The sequence below is a fragment of the Glycine soja genome, chromosome 8 (genome assembly GCF_004193775.1).
Source record: "Glycine soja cultivar W05 chromosome 8, ASM419377v2, whole genome shotgun sequence".
Lineage (NCBI taxonomy): Eukaryota > Viridiplantae > Streptophyta > Magnoliopsida > Fabales > Fabaceae > Glycine > Glycine soja.
The window spans coordinates 19,213,348-19,233,803 of record NC_041009.1 but is presented as its reverse complement, the minus strand read 5'-3'; the positions used below and the strand labels follow the sequence as shown (position 1 = coordinate 19,233,803).

Here is a 20,456-nt window from a genome sequence, read left to right as displayed (position 1 = left end):
AATTGTGGGCATGAGAACGCTGCACGACTTTGGCTCCAAAGAGAACTCCTTCTATAATAGAAAACAAACCACTCGGACACAGGTTAGTTGCTTTGAAAAAAAAATCATTTGAAAATAATCAATAATGTAACGCGTCCGCACTAATTATTTCATATTTTTTTTGTAGGTGGCTGCGACGTGGAAACCAACATATTGGCAATGATGATCTAATAGTTTTCCGTCGCAAATTGGATATCATGAAACGACATGAGGTAACAAGATCATCATATATTCGTTAAATAATAAATAAAATGTCATGGTTTAAGATAAATTAACAATTGTGTTATTGTATGCAGTTTCTGTGGGAGCCTTACACAGCAACTGTTATGTCGATGTTGCCTCCCATTTGTTTGGTTGGCAGTATGTCGTGGTGCGCAGTGGTGCCACTCATTTGTTTCCATGTTGTAGAGTGGCACCAACCGGATAGAGTGTTGCGACAATTTGGAATGCAACAACCTATTCCGGAGTCTCCTTCGCAACCATGGAATGTCCACGGGCTAACACTGAAAGGCAAAATGGATGAAAATTGGTTCCAGCTGTTGGCCCCATTTATCAGTCAGTGGAATAATCGAGTTGAGTTTAGGGTCGACGTTTATGCTCGACAAGAGGGCCTATTGAGTTTTAACTCGGATTACATGGTGTGGTATAGGCGCAAAACAAAAATGTTTATCGACCCAAACAATGCAAACACGGCTACATTGGTATTTATTTCTTTTTAATTATTTAACTTCAATTTACTTTTTAAAGCATCGACATTAATTTCCTTACCCTAATAATTGCAGGGTGAAGTTACCGAGACATTGCAGTATATGGTGTCACCCCAAGGGCGAAACACATGGACAGTTGATGATCTCGTGCCATATGTGGAAAAGTTAGCGATTTTATCCCAAGAGCAAGAGAGGATCACTGAGCCTGTGGCACATGGTCCAGCATCAGAGCGTCGATTTCCCCCACAAGAGTTTCACATGCTTCAGTCAAGTGTTGAAACTCGAGGTTTTGACAGACGAAGGGAGATTGTTCAAGCGGAAGATTTTTCCCAACATATGGAGCAGCGTGGCCATGAAATGTATTACACGCCACCAACATTTGCTCAGTATCCTTCGCAGATGTATCAGTATCCTTTCGAGGGCCATGACACTGATATGTCTGCAAGCGAACATTCGTTTGGTGGTGTTGTCGAAACACAGCCTCATTTTTCATGGCCGACCATGACCCCTTCGCAGCAACATGATGCCCCAATGGCAACACCTAATGCCCCATTAGGTCAGCAATGGGATGTACCTGGAGCAATCCCTCCTATGGGTGATTTATTAGGTGTTGATTTGCGTCATGAGTTTTCTGCAGAGGCTGAGGAACAAGGGCGGAGACAGCGCGCAAGAAGAAATCCGGATCGTCAAGCCCGAAGGTGGGATCGACCATGTGGCACATCCTCGCGCCATCACGAACACCATGATGACTGATTTTGATGTCTCTATTTGAAATTTGTTTTGTATCTTTGAAATTTGAATTTCAGACTTAATTTATGGTATCTCATTGTGCTTGTTATTGAATTTGTTATGGAATTGCGTTTTTTTATCACCATTTGTTATTGAATCACCATCGCGGACACCATAATGACCATTTTGATGTCACGCATCAAACTAGAATAATAAATAAAGTCATAAAGAAAAAGTTAAGTACACAAATCAAATAAGTAACGGTAGTAATCATAATGACTATTTTTATGTCGCGCATCAAAGTAAGTATATGGGTTAGGTTTAGGGTTAGTGGTTTTTTTTAGGGTTAGTGGTTAGTGTTTAGGGTTAGTGGTTTATTTTTAGGGTTAGTAGTTAGGGTTTAGGGTTAGTGGTTTATTTTAAGGGTTAGTGGTTTATTTTTAGGGTTAGTGGTTAGGGTTTAGGGTTAGTGGTTTATTTTTAGGGTTAGTAGTTAGGGTTTAGTGTTAGTGGTTTATTTTAAGGGTTAGTGGTTAGGGTTAGTTGTTTATTTTAAGGGTTAGTGGTTTATTTTTAGGGTTAGTGGTTTATTTTTAGGGTTAGTGGTTAGGGTTTAGGGTTAGTTGTTTATTTTAAGGGTTAGTGGTTTATTGGTTTAGGGTTAGTTGGTTATTTTTAGTGTTAGTGGTTAGGGTTTAGGGTTTAGGGTTTAGGGTTTATTTTTAGGGTTAGTAGTTAGGGTTTAGGGTTAGTGGTTTATTTTAAGGGTTAGTGGTTTATTTTTAGGGTTAGTGGTTAGGGTTTAGGGTTAGTTGTTTATTTTAAGGGTTAGTGGTTAGGGTTTAGGGTTAGTGGTTAGGGTTTAGGGTTACTAGTTTATTTTAAGGGTTAGTAGTTATGGTTTAGGGTTAGTTGGTTATTTTTAGGGTTAGTAGTTAGGGTTTAGGGTTAGTGGTTTATTTTTAGGGTTAGTGGTTAGTGTTTAGGGTTAGTTGTTTATTTTAAGGGTTAGTGGTTTATTTTAAGGGTTAGTGGTTTATTTTTAGGGTTAGTGGTTAGTGTTTAGGGTTAGTTGTTTATTTTAAGGGTTAGTGGTTAGGGTTTAGGGTTAGTGGTTAGGGTTTAGGGTTACTAGTTTATTTTAAGGGTTAGTAGTTATGGTTTAGGGTTAGTTGGTTATTTTTAGGGTTAGTAGTTAGGGTTTAGGGTTAGTGGTTTATTTTTAGGGTTAGTGGTTAGGGTTTAGGGTTAGTTGTTTATTTTAAGGGTTAGTGGTTTATTTTAAGGGTTAGTGGTTTATTTTTAGGGTTAGTGGTTAGGGTTTAGGGTTAGTTGTTTATTTTTAGGGTTAGTGGTTTATTTTAAGGGTTAGTGGTTAGGGTTTAGGGTTATTTGGTTATTTTTAGGGTTAGTAGTTAGGGTTTAGGGTTAGTGGTTTATTTTAAGGGTTAGTGGTTTATTTTAAGGGTTAGTGGTTAGGGTTTAGGGTTAGTTGTTTATTTTAAGGGTTAGTGGTTAGGGTTTAGGGTTACTAGTTTATTTTAAGGGTTAGTAGTTATGGTTTAGGGTTAGTTGGTTATTTTTAGGGTTAGTAGTTAGGGTTTAGGGTTAGTGGTTTATTTTAAGGGTTAGTAGTTAGGGTTTAGGGTTAGTAGTTTATTTTAAGGGTTAGTGGTTAGGGTTTAGTAGTTAGGTTTAAGGGTTTAGGGTTAGTTTTATGAGTTATGGTTAGGGTTATGACTTTGGGTTAGGGGTTATGGGTTACTAATCATAATCACTATTTTTATGTCGCGCATCAAACGAATTCATTGGGGTTTAGGGTTAGAGGTTAGGGGTTATGGGTTAGTAATCATAGTTTTAACTACCGAATTCAAAGAACCCCAGAAATTGAATACATTGAACAAAATGTAAACAAATACAAGTCACTCAACTAACATACATAAATCAACGATTTGAACAACTCCCACGCTCAGATTGCATTGGACACCGACGCCTGTTATGCCCTTCGGCTCCACATCTACTACATTTTGTTCGGTGCTCAGATGGTTCGACCCAATCCATCTCATTTCTTATCCTTGTTGATTTTGGCCGACCTTTCGCACGAATTGTAGTTGGGTCAGGGATAAGTGTCCATGTGTCATCAGAAGGAGGAATAGCCGCTTCATTCCCAAGAGGCCACCATTGTGCGGAGTAAGCTTTTAATATGTGCTCGTTTGTATAAACAACATCTATATATTGGTAGTAGTTCATGCTCACGTAACCACAAGCTGCAATAATGTGTGAACATGGATAGTGAAGCGCAGAATACCTTCCGCATTGACAATGACGATCATTCAAGTTTACTGCCCACTTTTGTCCGCCACGTTGCGTTATAGGGTTGAAGCTCTCCTCTACTTCAAACCTTGTGGAGTGGATATCATACACGCGAACGATGTGCGTACAAGCTTGTTCTTGATTTTTCCTCAGTTCTTTAACAAGCTTTGAACAATATAGTTGGCCTTCATTTAACTGTCTTTGGGCTTGGCGGCCACGCTCAACAAAGTACTTTCGACACCTACTGTACGTTGATTTCACCAATGCTGTTATGGGAATGTTGCGACAATCCTTTAAAACCTTATTGATACATTCTGAGAGGTTCGTTGTCATGTGGCCATATCGACGTCCTTCCCTATCGTAAGCCATCGTCCATTTTTCCTTTGAGATGCGATCTATCCATGTTGCTATGGCTGGACTCAGTTCACGAAATTTTTCTAAATTTTGATCAAAAATGTGCTTGCATGGAGTGTAGGCTGCATAAAATTAGTTATGAATAACAATTTTAAGTATAAATGAAAGTAAAATAAATGTGACCATCAAATATGAAATCTTACCCAATTTCTTCAACATTTCTTTTTGTTTGGCATTATTGAATTTTCGATTGAAGTTGCTTGCTATGTGTCGCACACAGTAGACATGATAACCGTGGGGAGGTTGCCAACCAAGTGCTTCGTTAGCGACAACGGACTTTATACTCGCGTGTCGATCAGATATGAGACAAATACCATTTTTATCAGTGACGTGTTCACGCAAGTGTGCCAAAAACCATGACCACGCTGTCAACGTCTCACCTTCAACCACAGCGAATGCTAGAGGAAGGACGCCACCATTTCCATCTTGTGATGTGGCCATTAAGAGGGTCCCACGGTATTTGCCATACAAATGTGTGCCGTCAACTTGTATGATTGGCTTACAGTACTTGAAAGCCTCTTTACATTGGCCAAAAGTCCAGAACACTCTATGAAATTGGCGGTGTTCGCGACTAACCGTATTTCCAACGATAAAATCGTCATGTAGTATTTGAAAATACGATCCAGGAGAATGATTTTGCATGTGTGTTAGCCACGACGAAAGTTTCGCATATGACTCATCCCAATCGCCATATTCAATAGCAATGGCTTTTTGTTTCGCCAACCAAGCTTTTTTGTACGACACCTTGTACGCAAATTGACTGTTAATCCTCTCCTGAATCAATGAAATTTTTATCGATGGATCTTCTCTGATCATGCCTGTCATTAGAATAACAAAATTTAAATGACAATTAAGGCTAAACAATAACATAATATGAACATAAAATACGTACCTACTACACAAGTCGCAATTAAATCTGAATCAAGTTTCTCGTGATCTTGGGTCATGGTCATATTGAGACATGTGTGTGGTCCACCCCATTGAGTGACTTTCCATGAATCAGTCTTTTTAGATAGAATTGACCTCATGTAGAAAGGGCAAGGACAATCTGCATTTCTATTCAAGCAACAAACCACATACTTGTCCCATTTGCTTTCAACCACTTTGAAACTTTGATGCACCCTCATAACATATTGTTTGACCGCATTCTTGACCGCATCTTTACTATCAAATTCCATGCCAACATATAATTCTTGGCCAACATTAAAAGTGGATGGCATCTCCAAACCACAAATGTCCTCCTCATCAGGATGGCTCCAGTTGATATTATTATAATGCAAAGCATCATTCCAAAATGGATTCTCAATTGCTTGTACACCTTATAGTCCAAAAAAAATTCAAATCATACTTATTTGGCATTAAATACAATTGTCGTGAAATAATAAATGTATTGAGTGAAATATTTTTTAAGAGTAAATCATACCTTCTGCTGGGTGAACAATTCTTACTGGTGGAATCATGTCGGGGACTTCATTGTCTGTATCTGATATACCGTCAACACTGTCATCTTCGTCTAACGACTCTTCAACGTATGAGTTAGACACAAGATAATCATCATCATCATGATCATCATCTTCGTCAAGATTTAAATTGCTCATATTTGTTGGCGGTTGTGTGTAATCATTAGATACATAATTTCCACATGATGTAAGGGAATTTGCAGAATGAAACATTGAACCACCAGCCACATCCTTTTCTATGTACAATTCTAGAACTGACATTTCTTGTTGTTGTTTAAAACTTTCTAGCATCGTTTCAACGTCTTCGTCATCGCAAATTTGCAAGGCAATATATTTTCCTGACACTAAAAATCTACAACTGATAGCAGAAATAATTTCATTATTTTCTAACTTTACCTTGTCTCCAATTTTTTTCTTCAAAGCATTGAAACTAATTTCACGTTTAATCTGAATCGCTTTTTTACTGCCTTCAAATATTACACCATCATTATCTTCATATACCCTTCCATTGAAATACAACACTGTTATAACCGAATTCATCGTGTACCTACAAAAACAATATTTTAATTAATTATTCATAATAAATTTAAAATAGTCAAATATAATCACAAAAAGTCTCTTTAACACAATTTTACATTAAAAAATTATTGTATAAAAAATTTATTAACTTTAAATATTTTTCATGGTAAAAACTTAAAAAAAATAAACGATTCATACGTACTAATTTTAAAGCCCAAATAAATCATAAATAAAGTTAGTATTATTTATAAATAATTCATTCTCATAATAATAACTTCAACTTACGTACTACAAATAAATATAATGGAAAAAAATTAATTTTAAATACCGCTCATGATGTTACAAATTTTTTTACTTTCAATTTTTAACACTAACAAAGTATTAATACCAACCTAATCTAATTAAAAATATACTAAAATTTTCATATTTACCAATTTTTTTGGGACTCAAATATTTTCTTTAGATAAATATCATCAAAAATATTTTATATTTTACAAACACAAAGAAGCATATCAAATATAAGACTAATTTAATTAAAAAATTATTAAAAACAAAACATTCAAAATGCTCTAAAAAATTACTTAACAAATATTTTATAATACAAATTATTTGACTCAAAATTGCTAACTTGATTCAGAAATTTATTAACTCAAATATTTTTCATGGTAAAAACTTAAAAAAATAAACGATTCATACGTACTAATTTTAAAGCCCAAATAAATCATAAATAAAGTTAGTATTATTTATAAATAATTCATTCTCATAATAATAACTTCAACTTACGTACTACAAATAAATATAATGGAAAAAAATTAATTTTAAATACCGCTCATGATGTTACAAATTTTTTTACTTTCAATTTTTAACACTAACAAAGTATTAATACCAACCTAATCTAATTAAAAATATACTAAAATTTTCATATTTACCAATTTTTTTGGGACTCAAATATTTTCTTTAGATAAATATCATCAAAAATATTTTCTATTTTACAAACACAAAGAAGCATATCAAATATAAGACTAATTTAATTAAAAACAAAACATTCAAAATGCTCTAAAAAATTACTTAACAAATATTTTATAATACAAATTATTTGACTCAAAATTGTTAACTTGATTCAGAAATTTATGCCTCAACAAATAAATTTCAAACCTTGTAGGCACAAATTTAAATCTCAAGAAAAACTTACAATTTTTGAAAATTGAATTGTAACTTTCAAAGCACAGCACCAACACTAACAATTTGCAGTTTTGAATACACAGCGAACTCACTTTGGAAAAAAACACCACCACTGAGTTTTCAAGATACAACTAAGCAGTTTTGAACACACACTGAGGGTTTAGACACACTGAGCACAACTAAGCAGTTTTGAACACACACTAAGGATTTAGCAGTTTTGAACACACACTGAGGATTTTCGAGTATATAAAGGCACTGAATCGCTAGTTGGAATGGCTATTTTCTTGGCCTTAAACCGCCAATGGCAGTTGCAACTTGCCATGAAATCACCAATGACAGTTGCAACTTTCCTTTTGGCCTGCAAACACTGCAACCAGCTGCAAAAGCCTGCACCCTGGAACTCGCCAGTTTGACTGGCGGTTCCATCTTCCAGCTATATCGCCAATGGCAAGGACGATTTGTTCCTGTGCATGTGCAAGTCGCTGCTGTCAATGGCGACTCCAGGCAGCAGCAGCAAACCCGCCAGTCCCACTGGCGGTTTGCTTGCACCATGCATGCAACTACGTAGAAAAGTGCCCCCTTGAGGAAATTTTTTTAAAAAGACCCCATCTGAGGAAATATTTTGTAAAAGAACCCCAGATGGGGAAATTTGCCCCCATCTTTAACATGAAAGCAATAAGATAGTCTCACTTACCCTGTCTTACATTTTATATGATGCACAGTCACTATGGAAACCAACACATTATCAAGAATGAACCTTCCTTCAATAAAAGCATAATGCTATTTAGATATGTATTTCGAAAGGATAGGCTTCAGTCTCTTTGCAAGAACTTTTCAAATGATTTTATATAAAACATTGCAAAGAGATATTGGTCTCATGTCAAGCATTGAAATAAGATAATATTTCTTTGGGATTAAAACAATTTATGAACACTATATTAGCCTAAACTTTGTTACACAACAAATATATTCTCATCCTGTTACTATTCTTCTTATATTCTTTTTTTTATTGTGTCATCTTTTCCATTTTTTTTATCATTGTTTGTGAGTAACATGATTTATTTTAATTTAGTATATTTTTAGAACATAATTAATAGAATTTTCATAAAAAGACATGATTAACGTAGACACCAAGTTTTATTTTTTTTAATTGTTTTCTATTATATGTTCTTTATTATTTTGAAAAAGAATCATGATTTATTTATATATTTGTTAGATAAATTTTAAATTTCATAAATGGACACTTGGCCCCCCTATAATGTAAATCTAGCTCCCTCGCTGCAAACATCAGCATCAAACAAGACTGATAGACTGCAAACATCAGCATCAAACAAGACTGATAGAGAAATAAAGAGGACAAGTTGTGCATCTTGACTCAAAGTCAAAATTATTATTATATGAAGAAGTTGTTGTCCATGACAGAGTACCAGGAAAAATATATTCTAGGAGTCTAGGAAAAAAAAGTAATGCCCAAAAACTACTTTATTATTTTTTTAATCAGTTTAATTTAAGATTTTTAATTTTTTAATGGGACTTCAAGGTATCTCATAAGCTTTTAATTATTTAAGACGATTATAAGATTAATAATTAGTATGAGATTTAGTCAATTTTAAAATATTTTATCTTCTACAAAATATATTCCATAAGAATCAGAACCTAGATTTTCTTTCACAAACTTAACATATATTAATAATTGAGTCACATTAATTTAATTGGCCGATAAACTATTTTAATATAAGTTTTACGAGTTTGTATACCTTAGAATAATCAAAACAAATGAAAATGTATGACAAATTGACCTAGTAGGGTTACTTTTAGAAACTGTTTACTAAATAAGGTCTCTTTTGAAAGTATTTCTGGAGAGGGTCTATTTTTCAGGCATTTCGCCATGCATGCTGACGATACAGGTGAGCCACCATGACGTGGAGAGTAGTGAGGTAGGGGTTTTGTCATTGGCATTGACGAAACACGTGACGTACGAGTTTAGCCAGTAGCATTGGCGAAATAGGCTTGGGGTCCCTCGTGAACACCGGTGAAATAGGGATAAGGTGGGGGTGTTTCGCCATTGTGGCTGGCGAAATAGGGGTAATTTATTGTATTTAAATTAGGAATGATTGATTTTAATGGAAAAAAATTAGGCATCGTTGATTTTAATGGAAAAAAATTAAACGGAAAAAATTAAATATGATTGTAATTGATTGTAGTTAAATTAGGGATGATTGATTTTAACGGAAAAAAATTAGGTATGATTGATTTTAACGGAAATAAATACAGTTAGATTTCACGTAATTAAATATTATTTCCCATTATAACAAATCATATCAATTAAAAACAAACAATCAGTTAAAAATATATTATATTAAACATCAATTACAATCGTATTTAATTTTTTTCCATTAAAATCAACCATCTCTAATTTAACTACAATAATTACAATCGTATTTAATTTTTTCCATATAATTTTTTTCCGTTAAAATCAATCATGCCTATTTTTTTCCATTAAAATCAATCATCCCTAATTTAATTACAACAAATTACAATGGTAATTAATTTTTTCCCTTAAAATCAACATGCCTAATTTGTTCCCGTTAAAATCAACCATCCCTAATTTAACTACAATCAATTATAATCGTATTTAATTTAATCCGTATAATTTTTTTCCGTTAAAATCAACAATGCCTAATTATTTTTCATTAAAATCAATCATCCCTAATTTAACTACAATAAATTACCCCTATTTCGCCAGCCACAATGGTAAAACACCCCCACGTCACGTGTTTCTCTAATGCCAATGACAAAACCCCTGCCTCACTGTTTCACGTCATGACAACTCACTTATATCGTCAACATGCATGACGGAATGCCTGAAAAAATAGACTCTCTCCAAAAATACTTTCAAAAGAGACTCTATTTAGTAAATAGTTTCTAAAATTAACCCTACTATTGGGTCAATTTACCGAAAATGTATAATGAATTGATTGGAATGTACAATACACGGAGGGTTCTAGAAGTAGAATAGACTTGATGAAAATATTCCATGTTTAAAAATTCTAAGCAAGTCAACATAAAAGTTTGAAAACTTTTAATTTGATGGAGAACGATAAAGTAGTAGATTTGAAAGTTGATTAGGTTTTTTTTTTTGAAGGAATGGATTAGGGGTTAGTGCGCCAATAAAATTTCATCCAATGTATTAAAAAAATTCCCCACTTTCGTTTGATTTGTGCCATAAATATGGGTCTTAAAGTCTAGAAAGCTCCTTCATATGATAATGCAAGGACACATTTACTGGATGAATGTAAACAAACCAGAGAGAAAGATTTTATCCCAATTAAAGATGCGTGATATTCTCAAGGAATTTCTATTGTTTTCCCCATGGATGAACTAACTAGAAAATCAACCCCTGGTAATCCTTTAATATCCATTCAGCGGGCAATTTTCTTTATACACTAAATATTTTTTCGGGATTAAAAAAATTAGAAAAAGTGGTTAATAAAAAAAAAAAGGAAAGAGGAGGTATACTCACAAAATTATTTGCAAAAAACTATTAAATTGGTGGGTCTCGTAACGTGCTTCAACTTGTAACATATAATGCTACAATATACAAAGTTGTTGATAAGCATGTACAATACATAAACATATATTTTGATCTACTTGCATTGTTGACGTTCTTAATTTTAAAGCTTTTGCAAGACAATTTGTGTGGTTAAGCATTATTACATACACAAGCGAAAAAGAAATATTTTAAGTACTTTTTGAACTACTGGTGCATTAATTATTTTTTAAAAAATATTAAGTGATAGAAACTAGATATGTTACAGAAAATGTTTTTTTTTTAAATGACTTGTTGGAGAAAGACTCTAGCAACAATTTTTTCGTGAAAGGATTTAGTCAAGGAAGGAAATGAGCAAGAGAAAAAAAATATATTCCAAAAAAAAACTTTATTCTCATTAACATGAATTGGATATTTTCCATACTTTTCCTCACATCTTTCACTATAATTTGGAGAGAAAAAAATTACACCATACTGAGAATATTTTTATAGTGAGTAATAACATAAGTGGCACATATAGGGAGAGAATTGGAAGAAACCACTCCTATTCACATTGATGTGCAAGTAAAATCATTTTAGCAAAGAAGCCCAACTGAAGCCCAAATTTGGAGCCCTATAGCCAAAATCTCTAACCCAAATAATCTCTTCTCTTTGCAGAATGCATCATTCTTCTGTGGGGTATTGGCTTTCTGGTTACTTGAAGGACTTGCTCCGACTGCAGCTGCATAATAATGACACGTTCATGCTTGTTGCTTTCATATTGAAAAATCATAAGAAGTTAGTTCAGTACCAAACAATGTTTCATAATTTTATTACCAGAAGGACTTGGTGCAGGGCCTGTGCCATTTTTGCTGGGTCCTTTCTCCAATTGATAAAAAACTTGAGCCTCTGCTGATTTTGGATCCATGTGCAGCAGTTCTGGTTCCATAAAAAAATTGACAACAAAATAAAAGTTTTTATTTTTATATGATGGCCCAAAATGAGTTGGACATTGCTAAGGAAGTATGAAACTAGCACAAAACAAAATTGCTTCTTTCTGAAAGTTTGACAAAAGAAATTAATTTTTTAAAGTTAAAGTGTTTAATTTTATGCTAAGTGTAAAATCTTTTACTCAGTAAGTAAGCTGATAAGAAATCATGGTTGATATAAGTTTTAAATTATTATAAAGTTAACAATTTTACTAAGAAGATTTGAGATTAGACAATAATGTAAAGGGTACCCACTATTTACTCTAAGTTAAGAGTATAATAACTAATTAAAAATTAAAAAGATCTAATTTAGTTGATTAAATAAGATGTGTAAGTATTATAAATTTTCTGGTACCATAAGGATAAAAAATGTTAACTAATTAAAATTAAAAATTATGTAGTTACAAATAAAATGTTACCTGGACACTTGGAGACATTGACAGGGGAATTGCAAGCTGTGGGCAGGTTCAAAGCCAACGTAACATTAATCTGTAAACCACCCAGATCAGGATCATTGCGATCTTTGATAATAACACACAAACACTTTTTGTTGTTCTTGAGCACTTGCTTGAGACCACTACAACAATCTGGGGTTGGAGCTTGTGCTTGACCCCCAACATAGGGCAGACATGTTGCTAGGCCTGCCAATTGCTCAGTGCATTCCTCTTTGTCCTTTGATGAATCTCCCATTGCAATGCCAACTACAATTGTTGTTAGCAACATGAAGTGAGCCAGGGACTTTGTGTTGAGGAAGCACATTTTGTGTAGGTGTTTGAGAAAATGGGGTGATAGAGATGATGAGAAGTGGTTGAGGTGAATGAGATTGAGAGTACTTAAATAATGAGAGAGCAATACGGTGTTGGTGAAGAATGGTGTATATATATATAACAAAACATATTATATGGTTTGAACTTTGAAGTGGTGCTTGAGTACTCTTTGGACCTTTGAAAATGGACTTTTGCATTTTTAAATTGAATCAACTCCTAATGGGAACACTTGGTTTTAAGATAACATTGCTCTTATGATTGGGATAGGAACAAGCAACCGACAATAACAATTTACTTCTAAATTAGTGTACCTTTTTAATGTGTAAAAGCAAGAAAACAATGGTGTGGACAAAACTACTAAAGTGTATTAACTTAGTGCGTCACTTCACCAACCCACTATGGAAAATGATGCATAGGGAGTAGGAACTATAGTAGTGGCTTCTTGTGGCATGAGTGGATGACAAGTGGCAATAGAACATGATATCATATGCCCTTTTAGTGACTTCATTATTACAAGGCTTCTTTCCTTTCTAGGGTTTTTAGGGGAAAATGCTTGCACTCGTTCAAAACAAATTGAAAGCTAGTCCATGGTTGGAATCCTTAATAGGATTTTTTGAGCCAAATTTGGATTTCATTTACTGAAAGCAATGTTTCTTCTGTTTAATACAGTACTCTTTTAAGTTTCTATATGATTTTCACTCTGTTTTTTCCCCCTTATTTCCAATGCTCTTCATAATTATTTGATTTAATCGTATCTGAATATCGATGCTTTTCTAGCTATGAAAGCTATATGAATATAAAATTTAGCTAATAGTGTCGTTAGTTATTTTTCTTATGTTAATTTTATATTTGATTTAAAAACTAATAACTCTTTTAGAGCAACTATAGTTGATGATTTTTTAATTGTTTATCTTAATTTTATGAATCTTATAATTTTACGTAAATTTAAATATTTTATACAAAAATTCACTTTAAAGATAAAATTATTAAAGTGAGTATTAATTTTTTTTTTCATATTTACTCCTAATAATATTAATGAGGGCATAAAAATTATAAATGAATTGACGATGATAAGATTAATTTTTATAAAATTTCATTCTTTCATTTTACTTACTAACTTTTTTATAATTTATGTAAAAAGAATCTAAAATTATATTTATTGGGCTCCTTTTTTATTTATTTTTTAAAATTGTTTTTTAATAAAATAAAAATAGTTTTCTATTTTTTACTTGTTTGTTTAAATTATTTAAAAAAACAATTTTCTATTTTTTAAGGAAAATAATTTTTAAAAGCAATTCTTTATTTATATATATATATATATATATATATATAAATTTTAGTGTAACCAAACTATCCATTATAAAATTCATGGAATACACAAATTATCCAAACAAACCCCACATCCACAATTAAACAGACCCAATGAGATAAACTCGCCATTGAATTAGATAAATAAATAAATCATTTTTCATATCCACATTGCAAGATACAAGTATCTTCATTTGTATTAATAATGGTTGACATAAACGGTAGTAGTAGTTTGTATCTCTTAACTAACTGATTCAGAATCAAATTTTGATCTATTATTAAATATAAAATAACTCATTATAAGAGAAATATTTATGTTACATGTGCTCGTAATTTTCGATAAAAATTAATCATCTCCTTCAACAGGTTACTTCTTACCAATATATCAATGTTATTTTTAGATAAAATCTCCACTTTTTTTATTTTTCAATCTCGTATCCCACAAACTCAAAATCCCAAACTTGTGCTGTGATCCACAGATTTCGCGATCAGATGCTAAGGACACTGTATTACAAGGCCACCTTTCTCCAAGCATCAATTCCAATTCCGAGAATCTTGAAGCTTCTTCACGCCCAGGATGAGGAAGCCCATGCTCAACATGAAGTCCCACGCCCAGCCTCAACAATCTCATGCCCAACCTTAACCCTTTGAACTAGCCTTCTAACCTGGTCATGAGAAACCCCACCTTTGTGAAAAGATTGTGGATTGCTTCTTATGGCCATCCATGGCTTCCTAAACGAAACTCAAGCATCTCATTCACTCACATGACACTTCTATTACAAAACCCAACCTTCAAATAACATAAACAACCTCCCAAACTCGCAAGAGGTTAAGAAGGGAGGAAGAGGAAAAAAAACTTATATTTTGTGGCTGTTAAAAACTTTTATTTCATTGATGGCGTTAAGTTTTTACTGCCAGAAGGACAATTTTGATATTTTTAAACCATAAAACACTACATTGAACTTTTAAAAAAATAAATGATCAATTGAATCTAAACTTTAAGATAGAAGGTCATACAAGTCTTTTGGCCTTTATAAAATTACATTATTTCATTTACTTACTAACATTTTCTAATTCATGTAAAAAGTAATCTAGAACTATATTTATTGGACTCATTTTTTTATTTCTTTTTAAAAATGATTTTTTAAGATTTAATATCAATTTTGATGCATTATATTTCGTAATTTTTTCACTTTAATACATTAAGTTTTAAAAAATTTATTTTAATTTTTTATATTTTTGAAATGTATTGTTTTGCTTTTTTTTTTTTTGAATTTTTCGTTAGAAACGTTAGTTTATGTTAACTTTAAATTTTAAAAAAGGACTAAAATAATACATTTTGAAAACATAGAGAATCATAATAAAAAATTTTAAAACTTAATGTATCAAAGTGAAACATAATGAACCAAAAGTATTATTAAACCTTTTAAAATAATTAACTTTACATAATGGTAGTATGCCATTATCATTATTTTATTCTCTTAAAAATAAACAATTAAAAAAATATCATATCATCCAACCTCTTTTAGATATGAAAAAGTAAAAAATGCAACACCACATAGATTGAACATTATCAACACATAATCTCGTTGGAACTACCGAAAATTCTCATACTTCTCACTAAAAAATTAAAACATTTCATACAACTATGCTATCAGAAATATAAGTAGGGGAGATTAGAGCAAAAGTTCTCTCTTCGACAAAAGACAAAAGCATGACCCTAACTCGTCAATTATTCGAGATCTGAATGAGGAAGTCACAACATGGTTCTTTGTGAGGTCTGCGAGCAAGACCTCCACTTTCACGCATGGTTGGGTCGAATAAGTTGAGGATTTCCCGTTTAACATCTACAACAGGGTCGGACGAAGATGAACAACTTAAAGAGGGACGACGAGTAGATAGTTGTTGTCATTAGGTGAGACACCAATTCCAACCATGTAGGGAGATTGTGACAGAGACGAAATCGAAGACACGACAACAATATTTTTGGGTCGATGACGAGAAATAAAGCAACAAAAGGAGAAGGAACCTTATTCATTGTAATTGATGAAATTATTATTATTATTATTATTAAATAATAATAATATGCGAGTGAATGTTGTTTGTTTGTGGTTTTAAATTTATCTTTTATTCATTTATTTAGTGATTTTTAATTTTTAAATAAAAATAATCATCATTTTATTCGTTGCTATATTAATTATTTTAAAATTAAAATCACTAATGTTTCTAGCAAAAATTTGAAAAAAAAAAGAAGACAAAAATAGGATAAGAATAAAGTTTTTGATACACAACGTGCCAAAGTGAAATCTTGGGAATATAACTCACAACTTAACAAAATTAAGTATCATATGGATAAAAATTGAAATAAAAAAGCAATTGGAGAACTAAGACCATTTAACATTTAGTTAACAAACTAAAAAAATAAAAAATAAAAATATTGAATAATTGAGAAATCAAATACATATTTTATCCTTAAATAAATAAAATATTTTTAATATTCACATCGTACAGTCATAAGTATCTTCACTTTTTTTTTTATTTTTATCAATGATAACAACTTATCTCTCCGTTCATAATTTGATTCCTGATTCACCTTGATTATAAAATAAATAGAAAGATAATATTCATCATCTTACCTGACTCACAAATTCCGATGAACATTAATCAATTATCATTATTCAGCAAAAAAATCTCCACTTTTTCGTTTTTGTTCAATCTCGAATACCACAAACTCAAAATCCCAAACCCGTGTGTGCCATCCACAGATTTCGCGAAAAATAAAAAATATCACGCGCTGGTACCACCTTTCCCCAAACCATCAATTCCAATCCTCCCAATTTCCACAATCTTCAACCTTCAAATTCTGCTTCACCTTTCATTCATTTCACTTCAGAGAGAACAAAACAGAATGGGCGTCGTGGTGATCGACGGCAGCACCGTGCGCGACTTCGTGAACGACGAAACCGCCTTCACCAAGAGCGTGGACGAGCAGTTCTCGGCGCTGGACCTCAACAACGACGGCGTCCTCTCGCGCTCGGAGCTCCGCACGGCCTTCGAGTCCATGCGCCTCATCGAGACGCACTTCGGCATCGACGTTTCCACGCCGCCGGAGCAGCTCGCGAAGCTCTACGACTCCATCTTCGACAAGTTCGACGGCGACCGGAGCGGCGCCGTCGACCGCCGCGAGTTCCGCGACGAGATGAGGAAGATCATGCTCGCCATCGCCGACGGCCTCGGATCGTTCCCCATAAGGATGGTCCTCGAGGACGATCCCAATAGTCTTCTTCAGAAAGCCGCGGATCTTGAAGCCTCCAAGACCTGAAATCCAAACGGCGACGTTTTGAGTTCGGTTCGGTAATAGTAATTGATTGTGCTTTCGTGCGTTCACTTTGTTTTTCTTTTCTTAAATAAAAGGGTTTATGTAGAGACCGTGTTTCGAAACTGAGGTTCCGTTCTGTGTATAATGTAAGGGACACTGTTATTAACTTATCATGTTGAGTGTTGAGTTAATTATACTTTTTTTCCCTAATTTAATTTCTAAGTTTAATTTAGTCTTTTTTATTAAAAGATTCAGTTTTTTTTTTAATTTTTAAAAATGATTCAATTACTCTTTTTTAAAAGTTTCAATTAGGTTTCTAGATGAGTTCAATTTGGTCTCGTGATAAATTAAATTCAGTCCTATTTTTCAAAATTTTCAAGGCAAATAAAAGAAAAAATAAAATAAAATTAAACTAATTTAAAAAAAAAGATTTAATTGAAATTTTTTAAAAGTAAAGGAATCAAATTGAATTATTTTAAAAAATTAGAAGATTTAATTGAATCTTTTAATAAAAAAAATTTAACCTAAAATATAAATTAGATGAGTAAAATAATAAGTAAACATTTTATTTTGGAAATAGAAATAAAAGACTCAATTTTTTTGTAGTTTTTTTTTTATTTATCATAAAGGCACTTTATTTAAGATGAAAATGTATCTGCTAATAAGGTCATTATATTAGACTCAATCCTGGTGTTGCTGATAAAATAAAGTTAAAAAAGTTATGATTACATTTTTGGTCTTTAAAATTTATATACAACATTCAATAAAATACACTAAAAATATTTTAATAATATCTATTTATATTTTAATGATATTTTTCAAATATTACAAAAGACACAATTTGTTCTAGTCACAATAGTGTAATGTAGAGAGAAAGAACAAATTGATAAGACAAAGTGCAATTGCTTGATAGTCGAGGAAAGAGGAAAAGAAAAGAGACTATCATGTAGTGCAGCTTAGTTGTCACTGTCTGCATAGCAAATGAGAATAGTAGAGGAAACTTAAGGAAGATTTCCAATTCTAGGTTAGATTTTTAGTGAGTCATAAAGTCGGGGAATACTTATTTAGGTTATAGAGTAATTAAGATGGGTTATTTTGTAATTTTATTAAAATAATTAAAATATTATATATTATATTAATATTAACATCAATGTTTTTATTAACAATAATATTATCTGTAAATAACAAATTCATTAGGCTTAATAAACTTTTTTTTTTAAAAAGGCTATGACATAACTTATTTAACTAAGATAGACTTTTAAAAAGTTTAAGTGTAATATTTTAGTTAAACAAGACAGGTCAAACCTTATAGTGTGTTTGAATGAAACAATTTAACAGGAAAATATATTTTTTCAAGAAATTTAAAATGATTCATGATAAAATAGTTTGTTTGGATAAAATATTTGAAAGGAGATTTAATTTTTGGTATTTTTATTAATAATTTTAATTGACTAAAACATAGGGATTTCAAATTCTCTTAAAAAATAAAGAATTTGAAATTCTTTTTTCGGACATGCTCACTCTAACTCATGTTCTTGCTCGCAACTCTTTCTCGCTCAACACTTGCAACTACAGGTGACCAAAGTTTTTACAGCCGACATCGACATAAGTTGTTTTTCACTAACGTTGGCCGATGTTTTATCAATCAGAATTTTTTTGTATGATGTCAAGCAAAGTTATTTTTTGCTGATATCGGTTAAGATTTTTTAGATGATGTTGATTAGGGTTATTTCTCACTAACGTCAGTCATGAGAATTTTTTGCTGACGTCGGCCAAGGATTTTTTTTACCATTGTCATTCAGGTTTTTTTAGTTGATGTTGACCAATGATTTTTTTGGCCGACGTTGGTTAGATTTTTTTGACCGACATCGATCATGACTATCTTTTGAATAAACACTTGCTAGGGTTTTTTAACCGACATCAGCTAGGTTTTTTCGAACAACAACAGCCAAAACTATTTTTTAGCCAATATCGACTAGGGTTATTTTTCAATCGATGTTAGATAGGGTGTTTTGGCTTATGTCAACTAGATTTTCTTAGTCGACATCAAATTTTTTTTGCTGACATCAACTAGGGTTTTATGACTGGCATCAGCCAAAATTATTTCTTAACCACATTAGCTAGATTTTTTTATTGATGTTGGTTAGAATTTTTTCTACTAACACCAGCTAGGTATTTTTGACCTACATCGGACATGACTATTTTTAGCCAACATCAGCCAATGTTATTTTATAGCCAATGTTGGGTAGAGTTTTTTGTCCGACATTGGTCAGAGCTATTTTTTAGCCAACTTCAACTAGGGATTTTTTGGTCAACGTTGACCAATAATGTTTTTCGACCGACATCGGGTAGATTCTTTTGGCCGGCATCGACCAAGCTATTTTTAGCTGATGTTGAGTAGATTTTTTGTCAATGCCTGCTAGGATATTTTAGGTCGATGTTGGTTAAAAATAGCCTTGGTCAATGTCGTTCAAAAAGATCCTAGTCGGTGTCAGCCAAACAAACCCTAGCAGACGTTGGTAAAAAACCCTAGCAAACATCAACTGAAAAATAAACTCAACCAACGTTAGTCAAAAAATAGCCCTGACTGACATCAGCTGACAAATATTCCCAGCATACTTTGACAAAAAAAATCTTATTTGATGTTGACCAAAAAATAGTCTTAGTTGATGTCGATTTAAAAACATCACTGATTGTGGTCAGACAAAATAACCCTAGTTAAAATTATCAATATTTTATATTTTTAAATTATTAAAAATTGAAAAATATTTTTTAATTAATATTTCTAAATTAGATTGTGTTTGTTTTTTATAAAATTTAATATTAAAATTTCATTTATTTAAAATATAAAATTGAAATTTTGCACATGGAGAAAATTAAATTATCCTATCCAAACAAAGAATTTAAAATTGATGAAATTTGAATTAATTTATCCAAACAAAATATTTAAAAAAAATTAAAACAATTTAAATTCTAAACATTTCAAATTTCCTAAAATTTTAAAATTGCTGTTAATGAATTAAATTATATGACTTCGATGAGCCGTCAATTATCCACTCCAGTCAAACTGGTGATCAAAATAAATTGAGGATTGAAATTTTATAGCCTACCCTAACAGATGTATTGAGCTAATTGAGTTGACCCATCAAACTTATGATATTTTTTAGCCAGGTTTTCATTT

General features: G+C 32.2%; 2 protein-coding genes across 2 annotated transcripts; one reads left to right on the top strand and one right to left on the bottom strand.

Moving 5' to 3' along the window:
- Positions 1-11,284: 11,284 nt before the first annotated feature.
- LOC114422972 (protein YLS3-like) lies at positions 11,285-12,743 on the bottom strand. Its single transcript, XM_028389550.1, has 3 exons — positions 12,301-12,743; positions 11,730-11,831; positions 11,285-11,634 (listed from the first exon to the last, which is right to left on the bottom strand). Exons 1-3 carry the CDS (start codon positions 12,638-12,640, stop codon positions 11,489-11,491), a joined length of 588 nt encoding a protein of 195 aa, XP_028245351.1. The 5' UTR covers positions 12,641-12,743; the 3' UTR covers positions 11,285-11,488.
- A 3,868-nt stretch (positions 12,744-16,611) lies between these two features.
- Positions 16,612-17,485, top strand: LOC114422593. The gene has a single exon (XM_028389036.1). It carries the CDS (start codon positions 16,865-16,867, stop codon positions 17,276-17,278), a length of 414 nt encoding a protein of 137 aa, XP_028244837.1. The 5' UTR covers positions 16,612-16,864; the 3' UTR covers positions 17,279-17,485.
- The last annotated feature ends 2,971 nt before the right edge of the window (positions 17,486-20,456 follow it).